Source organism: Podarcis bocagei, assembly GCF_964188305.1.
Source record: "Podarcis bocagei genome assembly, chromosome: 4".
NCBI lineage: Eukaryota > Metazoa > Chordata > Lepidosauria > Squamata > Lacertidae > Podarcis > Podarcis bocagei.
The window spans coordinates 30467460-30480028 of NC_138128.1; the positions used below are offsets into that span (position 1 = coordinate 30467460).

The 12569-nt window shown below is 40.2% G+C and overlaps 1 protein-coding gene across 21 annotated transcripts in view; it reads right to left on the minus strand.

The window, feature by feature from the left end:
• AGFG1 (ArfGAP with FG repeats 1) overlaps nt 1-12562 on the minus strand; it is a 28221-nt gene extending 15659 nt beyond the window's left edge. For 4 of the 21 annotated variants that reach the window (XM_081190308.1, XM_081190296.1, XM_081190305.1 and 1 more), the window contains exons 1-5: nt 12012-12555; nt 9146-9239; nt 3010-3125; nt 943-1105; nt 148-301 (exon numbers count right to left, since the gene is read on the minus strand). In XM_081190308.1, coding sequence (XP_081046434.1) covers nt 148-301; nt 943-1105; nt 3010-3125; nt 9146-9239; nt 12012-12178 — 694 coding nt within the window. In that variant the 5' untranslated portion in view covers nt 12179-12555. Of the gene's footprint in view, nt 1-147; nt 302-942; nt 1106-3009; nt 3126-9145; nt 9240-12011 lie in introns of all 21 variants that reach the window. The other 17 variants (XM_081190307.1, XM_081190313.1, XM_081190297.1 and 14 more) reach the window with 12 other exon arrangements.
• Nucleotides 12563-12569: the final 7 nt, after the last annotated feature.

Genomic DNA, 12569 nt, shown 5'->3' on the forward strand with positions numbered 1-12569 from the left:
AGTGGAAAATTTAACTATTCTTATTGAAGCAAATTGGGCAAATAGTTTTTTAAAACAAACAAACAAAACTATACTATGTGCATTTGTAGGGACTGAATTTCAATATCAATTATCAGTAACAAATCCAGGAATGGAAAAGACTATTACCTGTATGACTGTTGAAATGTGCAAAATTAGCAAAATTCGCTGTGGCTGTGGAATGAGGAGCAGGAGCAGCAAATATGTCTGAACCAAGGTCAGAGAGAAGATCAAACTGTTTCTTTTCTTGTGACTGTCCTTGAGATCGATTTACAACAGGAGACTGTAAACAACAAGTTAAAGTTGGCTAAACAAACATGAAGAGAGATTAATCCAAGGTTTTATTCCTGATGTAGAAGGACACACCACTTTACTTTTCACCCAGATCAAGTTATTCTATCTGATAATGCACTAAGGGATCTGTGCAACCATTCCATCCCTCCAACTCTCTGCGAGTAGAGGAAGGTTTTGACCTGGCACAGAAAGAATAACAAAGTTGGTGCCAGGAATGCCTAGCTGGAGAGAGCATTCCACAAAGGTCCACTGCTATAAAGGCCCTTTGTCATCATGCTCTGAACCTCTCTCAGAGGGGGTAACTGTAGGGCCTCAAATATTGACTTAAGAGTATGGTTGGGTTCATAGCAGGAGAGGCATTCTGTTAAATATTGGAGTCCTGAGCCATGTAAGGCTTTGCAAGTTTAAATGAGCATATTCAATTAGGCCTGGGAATATACAGGCAGCTAATGCAGCCAGCCAGAATAGCAGTTATATGATCCAAATATCTGAGAGAAGAGATACGAGTGCTGAGCAAGCAATAAGGCCGGCTGAGATTCAGCATGGCTAAATAAATGAGAGTAGGAGCAAAAATCAGAAATTCAGGAGAACTGTAGGGTGTGAAAGAACAGTTTTTGCCCCTCTACTCACTTGTGTAGGTGTGCTCTTATTTAAGTGCAGTGCCGGTGCAGACTCTCCCAGAAGAGATTTAAGTGGCTTGACTTCTGGAGTACTACTTGTACTACTAGCAGAGGAGCCAGATATAGATGCATGGACAGATGCCACAACTTTTGCTTGTTCTGGTGGAACATACCTAAGACAAATATATATTACAAATTTAATAGACACAGTCCCAATATATCTTGTTAGCAGAAAGAGAACCCAAAGTTAATTTTTAAAGAACTATAGCAGGGGTTCACAAACTGTGGTCCACAGACCACTGAATGAGCTTCATTCAGGTGGTCTTGGTGTGTCTGTGGATTTGTGGCTGAAGATGGGAGGTGGCAAAGTCATTCCTTTAAATACGTATATTGATTTCTAATTGCATATTATTGCATATATTGTATTAAAATTGGAATTCTATGGAATTCAAACTGTAATAAAATACTGTAAGAAACAAAAGCAGCAATAAAAATAAAATTAAATATCATATAGCATCTAACACAGTACATTAAAACTGTTAAATTGGGCAGAAAAATCATTAAGTGGTCTGTCAAGAACCTCAGCAATTTTCAAGTGGCCCAGGGGGTGGTGATGCTGGGAACCACTGCACTATAGCAGCTTACAACACAAAACAGCCGCCATGCAAAAACAGTTTCAACAAATCTCCCCATGGCAGTCTTATGACAAGAGACCCCAGAGTAGAACAGTTATTTCGCAAGACTACTTCAATTCAATTCCAGTTAAGCTACTACCAGCAGTTGTCTGCCCTAGAATCCATCTCAAATACTCTGATAACTTGCCAGTCCTGGTCTTAAGAGTATAAGGTAATTAATGAATGGAGGCAGTGGGCAATATCATCTAACAGTTTCAAGTACAATTTCTGTAACTGTACAGCTCTTAATGTTTATGTCAACTGCTTCCAAGTTGCACTAACCTCAAGAAGAGCAAATCAAACACGCGGTACATTTGGGAATGTGTTATAAAATTTACAGTATTTTGGCAGCATACTAAACTTTAAGGAATTCATTGAATGGTACACTAAACAAACTAAATTCTCAATTAATGCTACTGACATTTTTAATCCCAAACTGAAGTATCCCCAAGGTCTGCTCATACAAGACTGTTTCCCACATCAGTGTCTATTTCATCGAGGAAAATCCAGTGTTCGTTGAATATACAGTAAACCTGTACATCTCTTTAACTTCAGGTACACCTACCAAAGAGTATGCTTTTGTCATGTTTTCCACCTTTGTGGAAGCAATATGTATGTAATAAATTATTTTGTCACATAAGTAGTGGAGAAAGGAAGCTGTCTCATGCTACAGAAGACCACTGGTTCAGCTAGCTAGGTTTATCCTGGCTGGGAGAGGCTCTCCATTGTTTCAGAATGGAGACATTTCCTGCCTTAACTGGAGGTCGTAGGTAATGAACCTGGGGCCTTCTGCATGCAAATCAGATGCTCTACCAATGAGCTATGTCGCCTCTCCTCCAAAAAGTCCCATCACTGGGATTTGAATTTGCAGTCTTAACCTTCCTCCTGCTTCTGTCCAGTACCTACAGACTGGCTTAGTCAATCATAGGTACTGTCAATAAGCCTGCCTGAAAGTTATTACAAAAAGAGAACGCATGCCCCTATGCCACAAGAACTGCTTCCTGGCAAATTTTCCTTTGTCCAGTCTTACCCTCAATACTACCTAACGGATAGTTTTAGAATGCACTGCTCCTTGTGGTCAGGAACAATTGTTTTGTATTCTTTGGGAGAAGTGCCAACCCTCATGCTAGCCCAAGCCCAATGAAACATCATAATAATGGAGAAAGGAAGTAGTTCCAGGGGCCCGAGAGGAATAATCTCTAAGATAGTGATCAAGATTTGGCAATTAGAAATGAATCGTGGGAAGCTATCTTCCTGCAAAGCATCCAGACAAAGTAAATAACAATACAGATAAGAGCATGTATATACTTAAATGATAGTTATACTATCAAAATTAAGAAACACCAATTTTAGCAACAAAAAAAGTTGTTTTAAAATACTAGCAAAATTAGGTGTGTACTGACCATCTTTTCTTTTCGTATTTTTCTTGTAAGAATTCCTTGACCTTTTGAGGATCCCTGAAGTCTGGAATTGCTGATGATCTATCATCAAATAATCCTAGCCAAATCTGTTTACACACCTTGTGAAGGAAACACAATACAGTATTAGGTTAAATCAATTTCAACTTGATCATTTAATTCATATAAACAGTGCATACATACATTACCAAGGAGTTAAGTCCCACTGTGTTCAACCAGGTTACTTTTGGAGTAAGCATTTATAGGTGTGCATTGAGACACAGTAATCTGATCTTGCTATGCATACCTGCAAGGCCATTTAGCTCCTCTACAATAGTAACTATTTATATCAAGAAGCAGAATAAGCATTGTGCTTAAGAATTTACTGGTGTGCATATTAGTGCTTTTCATAAATCTCCATCCGTTTCATGACAGTGTAATTGTTTAATATAGTATCACCAAAACATATCACAGAAGTTCAGTTATTCTCATCCTGCATTTCAACCCAAACAAAGGCCCCTAAAACAGTATACAACAGGTTTTCCCCCAAATAAAAATCTGCACTTTACAAATTACATCTTTAATTGATGGGTTTTGTTTCAAACCTTTACATACATTTCTGTAAAAATGCATCTAAATTTTTATTTATAATTCAAAAGACCTTGAATGCCTAAATTAATACAAATGATTAATTGAAAGATGCATTCTAGTCCAATATATATAATTTGGTACAAAAAGGTTTCCGAAACAAACCATTCAGTTTTCAAACTGGTTATGGCTTTCTAGAAGAGGATGCTAATGGCCATTTTTTAAAAAGGACGCAGATTTGGTGTTGAGGGGAGCACACAAAAGCCTTTTGACATCACAGAATCACATCATGGGAGTGGTCTGTAAGAAAAAATGTTTGTGTTTTTTTTTAAAAAAAACCTAAAACTTTTTTAAATGGATAAATTTAAAATTGGGAACACAAAAGGCCTTTTTGGCATAATGGCAACACATAAGGAGATCCACAGGACTTAAAATGGGTTTTTTTAGAATGTATATATTACAGCAGGAGGCCAAGTGGTTGCTCAGTTCATTGCGATAAAGATAAAGGTACCCCCTGCCCTGACCGTTAGTTCCAGTAGCGGATCACTTTGGGGTTGCGCGCTCATCTCGCTCTATAGACTGAGGAAGCCGGCGTTTGTCCACAGACAACTTCTGGGTCATGTGGCCAGAATGACTAAGCCACTTCTTGCGAACCAGAGCAGCACACAGAAATGCCGTTTACCTCCCCGCCAGAGCAGTACCTATTTATCTACTTGCACTTTGACGTGCTTTCAAACTCCTAGGTGGGCAGGAGCTGGGACCGAGCAACGGGAGCTCACCCTGCCGCGGGGATTCAAACCGCTGACCTTCTGATTGGCAAGCCCTAGGGTCTGTGGTTTAGACCACAGCGCCACCCGCGTCCCATATATTACAGCAGGAGGCCAAGTGGTTGCTCAGTTCATTGCGAGAGGATAGGACTATTGTTGCATAAAGCTGAATAAATGTGTTCAGGGATAAGGGCATCTATTTCTTCTCTGTTACTTCCCTCCTAGCAAATGCAAAGAAACTGGGATTTTGCATGCAGACTGTTGTTGCCAGTCTGCATTTAACAGCAATGACGAAAATGAGGATTCCCGTGGGTCACCCTGACTAATATAAACCAGGAAGTTGGCCAGGAACAGCTAACTGCCTAAGTGCAGGCAGGCAGGCACAATAATTTAATTTTCTTTCCAGAAACCAAATATTAACACTAAGCTTAAGAAAATTCTCAATAGGTTTTTTCAAGTGAATTGATAATACAGGTAGAGAGCTACAAGCTGTATATATCTCAAATCCTAGCAAAAAGTGAACCAATTTAAATTAAAGCAACTAAGTTGTTAATGTACTGAAAAGCATCCTTTGATTTATGAAAGCTTCCTCATGTGCACTCCAGCTATTTCCTAGAAAAGACACTTTCCACAGTTGATGCAAGTATGGAATGACTGGAGTGCCAGTTTATCTTTCATTCAAGATGCAACTGCACACTGTTGCTTATGCAGACTGGTCAAAACCCTGTATCTCAGTATTTTCCACCTTATGGCACAGAGATCATTTGGATAACTTCTAGTTAAAAATAGGTGGTCTGATACACAATTACAAATAAGTCACATTTCATTCATCTGTAGACTACTCTGTATAAAACCAGTTTGGTAATAAAGATAATGAACATTTCAGAATATGCCATACAATGAATGAATAACGTATATTTTGCAGCAGCCAATTACTAGATTTACAATTTGACATAGCAACAAAGCAGAACTATAGTACAAGAGAAACTTGCCACAGGAAGGATTTTGAAACAGTGTTCCTGAGTAAACAAGCAGTAACTTGTATTCAGTAAATACCCTAATTCCTTTGTCTTAGTCACTGATCTATTGGCTAATATATGCTTCCTAGAAATGCAAGAGCTGAAAGCATTAGTCCAACACAATTTTAGATACTCCATAAATAATAATTGCACTTCAGTCAGGAATTATTTGCTTGGCTGCCTTTATAAGATATATAAATATTCCCTCTATACCACTTTCATTTTACTTGATTACATTCCATTCTATTTCTACAGGAACTGCCTCACTTCTGTTTTGTGAGCATAGTAATTCATTATGGCACAGTATCTCTTCATCTGCAGCAGTTTATTCCTTTGCAAATACTGTAATGGGAACAACTTTTGTGTATCACACAATAAAAAATATTAAGTAGACAAAAATAAATTTATCAAACTGTAAGAAGGTTGTACTTGTCAATTATTTGTGTAAGGAATTGCTCTAAATACCACAACTGCTTACAGAGACCCTTTAATAGTTTCTGCATCTTTCAACAGTAACTTATGACCACAACTGCTCATATTACATTTCCGATAAACAAGAAAAATATAGAGAAACAAGAAAAATATACTGATTAGCCCGGTCCCAAGAGGATATAAATGCCCACTTATTTCTCACCACTTTGTTATGGGTTTACAGAACTGATCTCCCACCCCTACCTTTTTCCTCCACTTTCTTTTTGTGGATTAATAAGTGCCCTTCTCTCTTTTTAACTGATGTGAGCTGTTCTGGGAGACAGTAACTAATAGAAAAAGGACACGTATGATAAATTTGTATAGCGTCACAACTAGCTTACACATGCATCATAGGGGCATCAATATTTGTAAGAATTTGTATTGCAGAAAAGGTTGGCACACATAGTCCCGGTCATCCTAGATATAACATAAGTTTGAGGGAGATTACTACACCAAAGGGTCAAAGCCTTGAAACATTAAGTTTAGTGCACTGCAGAGGGCAACACTCCCAATGAAGACCATGCCACCTTACACATGGGATAGACTGTCAGACTATGAGAATTCTATTGCCCTAATGCTGCAAAAGGTTTAGCGTTAAAAGAACAAGGCCTAAGGAGCTTTGGTTTTATGTGCTTCGTCCCATTGCATGAGGAAATTAATAACTCCAATCCTGTTATGTAGCAAAACAGAATAAAAACCGGGTTCTTAATCCCATTTTGCAGGTTAAACACCAACTATGTTTGCCTGTTTAGACAAGAAAAGTATGGATTGGCACAAGTGATATTCTTTTACCTTCTAATCAAGCAGAATTATGTTTCACTATGCTCCACCAGAAAAACTAAGTGCTATAAACCCCTTTCTAAAAATAACTTTTAACTGATTGCCGAAGAAGGGAAAGTTTATTGCCGATGTAAGTGAACTATATTCCTCAGCAAGCAGATGATCTGGCTGAATAATGTAAGACAGAGTCATGGGCTAGGCTCCATCCATGTTTATTAGCTATCACCTACTATTATTTTAACTATAAAGACCTACAATTTTATTATTTATGGTGTCTTTATGGCATTCATAAAGTAGTTGGGATACCCTGCTAATGCCTAAATGAAATACTCATTTCATGAAATGTCATGTGTTCAGTGTCAAGTCTCAAAATATCAAAATTTATGCCAAATTTACTTAGATCTTTTACAATGCTGTTAAGAGATCATTTCTAGAAGATTCCAGAACCAATGCCTGTAATCTGATAACTATCTGCCTTCACAACAGAAGACATGGGGCAGATCCCAGGGCCTGAATTAACTTTTGCAGGAAGGGAGTCTGAGGAACTGAGGCAGATAGTGGCTGATAAGAGATGAAGTTCTCAGCCTAAAAGACAAAATAAAAGCTGACAAATTGCTGGGTCCAGATGGCATCCGCCCAAAGAACTCAGATGTGAAATTGCTGAACCTTTAACAAAAATACGTAACTTGTCCCTCGTAATCAGCCTCCATACCAGAGGACTGGAAAGTAGCCAATGTAACACCAATTTTAAAAATGGGACTTAGAGGAGATCCTGGAAATTACAGGCTGGTTAGCTATGTCTACCCTGGGAAAAGTGGTGGAAAGTATTGTTAAAGATAAAATAGCCGAACATACAGAAGAACAAGGCTTGCTGAAGCAGCTTTAGCATGGATAGAGAAGAGTTTTTCTCCTTCTCTCATAACCAGTGTTAGAAACTGGAATAGAAAAACTAGGAGCCAAATGGCTCCTGGGACCTGGGTTGTGGAAGCAACACTTTTTATTTATTATTTTGATAAGCATGAATTAATACACAATTCACACAAATGACACATTGTTAATATCACATTTTTAGCAGAAATAGTTACTACCTGTTTATTTTTGTGTTTACAATAAAAATATTGGTACCATACTTCAGTTTTCAAAACCCTCTACTCTTTATTGTTAAACTCCTTAACATATTGTCTGTCCTTAACATAGACTTTGAAGCTTCAAATCACATACATTTCAGTAATCCTTGAATGTCAGCCAGGCACAAAAAAATGGCACCCAGACTTTTGGAGGTGCTCGCAAAAGGAGACTCTTTAGGTGCAAAATGTGCCTGGCACCCTGCTAATTTCAAACCCTGTTCATAACACCACTACTCGTGGACATCCACTGAAGCTGAACCCTGGATGATTCAGGACAGATAAACGAAAGTATTTCTTCATACTTAAACAATGGAACTGGTTCCAACAGAAAGCAGTGATGGCCACCAACTTGGATGGCTTTAACAGACTATTAAGATAAATTCATAGAGGACAAGGCTATCAACAGCTGCTTGTTCTACAAGTTGTTGGTAATTGCAGGTGGGCAGGTTATTCCAGGCTTCCCAAAGGCACCTGCTTGGCCAGTGAGAGCAGGATGCTGAACTAGACAGGCAACTGGCCTGATTCAGCAGGCTCTACTTAGGTTCTTCTTTCCTCCAGGATTTTCCATTTTTATATTACAAAACCATTACATTTTCTGGTAATTTCAAAGATCCCACTTCTTCCTTTCTCCCTATAATTAACATATGGCAAGTTACTGCTGCACTGTGTAAAATGGATGGGAATTAAATGGTTTGAGGAAAGACCACTCATCTTTAACAGGCAGCTCTACCCACACTGAAAAATGTACCACTGCGGTATTTTGAACAATAAACAGTTTTGTAGAAGAAAAAGGGAAAAGAGTAACAAACACAATTGGCACAAGGCTATGAGACATCGTTCCTGCTGCAGAAACCAATTTGGAAGGGTCTGAAGTTTCATAGTTCTCAAATACTATTTTTTTGCTACAAACAGCAAAGAAAATTTCAATTCTCATTTTCAGCATGGGAGTGGCTAACCTTTTCTGCCTTATGGGCTGTATTCATCCTTGGCTATCTCTCTAGGGTGCACATGCTAGTGGGTGGGTTTGGCCTCTCTCCCTCACACACAGCCTCCAGCTGGTCCACAATCAGCTCAGGATAACGGTCACTGCATCCTCCCCACTGATCAAGTGATCAATCTGATGATAATTTGCCATTTCTAATATCCATCAGGGTGCTGGGCAGGGTGGGTTATAAATCTATGACCATCCTGCACCATGTCTATTTAACACTCCATTTTTACCAACACCAAAATCAGTGTGGTTTATTAGGGCAGAAAAACTTGCTTGGGGACTTCATTAGTCCAAGAGTTAACCATCCCTGAATTAAAGGCTTCTATCTTCTTGAACAATGATAAATCACATTCATTTGAGGACTATTTATTTCCTTAAAAACAAGTCTGTAATACTTACTTCATTCCCATGTTTCTGCAGAAATTCTATTTCTTGCTGTGTGAATGTGGTCATGGAAATTGACTTCACTCTGTGAGGTGGATTTAGACCTCGTCTATAAAACAAGAAAATTGAAGGAAGTCATTCTATAAACTTTTCAAGAAGAAAATAAAGTTCTACTACACCTTGAAGCTACAATTGGTCAAAGAAACCATCCTAGCTCTGAAGAATCTTAGGCATGAAAGAAAATTGCCTTTTTCTAAGTGTTAGTACTTGTTTTGGAGTACTTACCCAAGAGCAGTGAAAAAGTTAGGCCTAATAATTTTAGTTTAATGAGTTTATAATTTTACAGGAATCAATTAAGAATATCAGCTCTCAATTCCATAGTTAGCCCTTTCTCTTAATGACATAAATCTTTTGAAGGGACTAAGGATGGTTTAAAGTACTTTGTAAAGATACAGATTCACCTGGTTGCCTTGAATCTGTGACATTTTCTCCCTACTATTTACCTACTTAAGATCTGGAAAGCTAAAAGTGTTAGATAACCTGAGGTTTCATATATTCTTTTGATTTTTAAGTGTTTGATGTCTTACTGTGTTCTAATTTGTTGGAAGTCACCCAGAGTGGCTGGGGTAACACAGTCAGATGGGCAGTACATAAATAAATAATAATAATAATAATAATAATAATAATAATAATAATAATAATAATAACAACAACAACATCATCAAAGTATTTGAAATTTATTTAAGTATTGTATTGCTAGCATTGAAGTTTTATTAATTTAACAGATTTTTCTACTCTAAAAATGCACATATGTCCAAGAAATTGATTTATTTAAACTGCTTAATATTTCAAAAAATTCCAAGCAATATAGTTTAATAAACAAGCAAACAGGAAGAAGTTTATTTGCTCCACCTCTCTACATATTTGTCTCTTCAGACTTCTTAAAATCAAACCTGTTCCTTAAAATGAGTGTGGCAAATTTACGGTCCAGACACTGTTGAACTTCCATCATCCCTTGTCATATCGCACATGGTCATGTCTCACTTTGAGAATGGTTATGCTAATTTCAACTGCAAAAGTTCAGCAGCAAGCTTGTCGCTGTTATAATGTATGAAATAGAACCCAAAGGTCTGGAAGTGAGAGAACTAATGATTCCTGCAACTACTAAATAGGAAACTTCAGCAATACATCTAAACTACACCTCTGTATAAGGATTACTGCAGGAAGGATTAGTGACTCAATGGAAATAGCGATATGGCTAAAGTTACTTTCATGTGTACTTGTAATGATGAACTAGTAAAAATCAATTAAGAGTAAACTTGTGAGTATATAAGTACATGGTGCTGACAGCAAGTCTTTCAACATATAATTTTTATGGAGAACTTTTTACATGAACATGTGTCTAATTATGGATGGCAAGTGATGGATTCCTTAAACATGGTCACACAGGGAGCACTATAACTTTGGTTCTACAAGTTATTTAGCATAAGGCCTTCCAGTGACTTTCTTTACTATACGCTTTAAATTGGATATCCAATTATCAGTTTGGAACCTTCCATACAAAGCACATATTCCACCTATGAGCTCCAATCCAGAAGCAGGAGTCAACAGTTCTGATCCATTTGACAAGTGCCGTACCTTCATTTTAGTAACTGTCACAGCAAATCAAGCTCCATGTGCAACACCATGTGGTTGAACAAAACAAATCTTGCAAGGTAAAAAGGATAACATGCTGGAGAAAACTGAAACTGCTTCAAAATAATGAGGGACAATTTGCACAGTTTGCAAACCATTTGAACAGCAAGTTTGATATTAATTGGGTTACGAAAAAAGACCAAATTATGCTAACAAAACAACTGGCATGGTGAACTCAAATCCAGAGGTTAACCAGTAACCATTAATCTGTTTCCTGTTGTAAACCCTCAAGGCAAACTTTTTATGTGCTCAATAAACTCAAACCCATGAAGGGAACACTCAGGCAAAAGTGTATTTGCCATCTTAATTACACGAGTACCAAAAAATAAAAATGCATCTGCAGAGTATTTGTCAAGCTTTCCCCACCTTTTTACATACTTCCTGGATTAATATCATAATTGGCACCTGTCCACCTCTAGCTTTTCATATGCTCTAAGGGAACTTGATCAAACTAGCAGACGTTTGCATCCCTCCTCCTAAAGGCATAGCCCACTTTATATACAGAGAGCATGTGCTCGTTAAGACCCTCAATTTTTCATTACCGGTATTCCTCCCACTTTGAGGAAATAAAACCCACCCATTCTACACTTAAGGGACGCTGGAAGATTCAGCAAGCCCCACACCATCTATCCTCCACACCACATCAGCTTCTTTCTTTTCTTTCCGGGGATCTCTTCAGCCTGGTCTCCCAATTCTCACCCGTACCAATGCGCAGCCCTCTTGCACACCGTGTGCCCCTGTCACTCGCTTGAAAGACATACAAACAACCCCCACCCCACCCCCGCTCTCTGCCCAACACCACGCGCCCCATTCCTCTCAAAGGATCTGGCCCAGCAATTATGGGGGAAATGAGGGGGGGAGAAATTCCCCCCACCGCAAACTGCCCGCAGTCTCGTTTACGCTTCAGCCTCTCCCCATCCACCCACCCCCCTCCCCGAGAGCGCTGCCAATTCCCATATGGGATCAGGAGCGGGGCGGGGGGGAGTCTTCACCAACCCCCCCTCCCAGCCCCCCTATTTCTCCTCAGCTCCACCACCCCCTCCCTCCCATCGCCTGCTTAAAGCTCTCGATTGTTTCCTCCCGCCTGGGAGGAGGTCAACCCTTCCTCCTCCTCCTCCTTCCTTTCTTTTTCTCTCAGTGTCTCTTTTTTCTCTACGTCTCCTCAACTCTCCTCTCCTCAACTCACAGGATGCCGGAGCAGGAGGTACACACGAAGCTGCCCACCGTCATGTCGGTGTAGGTGGGGCCGCGCTGGTCGCAGTCGAAGCACTTGCGGTTGGGCGGGAGGCTGCTCATCTCCCTCAGCAGCTTCAGGTGCTTCTCCTCCTGCTTCCGCTTGGCGCTCGCCGCCATGGCTTCGGAGGTGGCGGCCGGGTAATGTGTGTGTGTGTCTGTGAGCGCGCGCGCGGAGGTATAGAGGCCGCTCCCCGGGCTCGCTCACGCCGGCCGGGAATGAGGAGGGAGGCCGGGACCCGTCCGGCTCCGAGACGACCGCGAGGGGGACGAGGCTTGGGCCCGCGCCCCTGGCGCGCGCGCGCAACCCCAACTGACGGACCGGCGGAAGGAAGGAAGGGGAGGGAGGGGGGAAGGGAAGGAGGGGGGAGGGAGCGGCGTCGGCCCTCGGCGAGGAGGACGGGGCGGCTGAATGACGAGCCGAAGCGGAACCCGCGCGGCACCTTTTCTCTGTAGAGACAAGGAGAGGAGGAGACGGGGAGCGAGGAGGAGGAGGTGGAGAGCAGCTCGG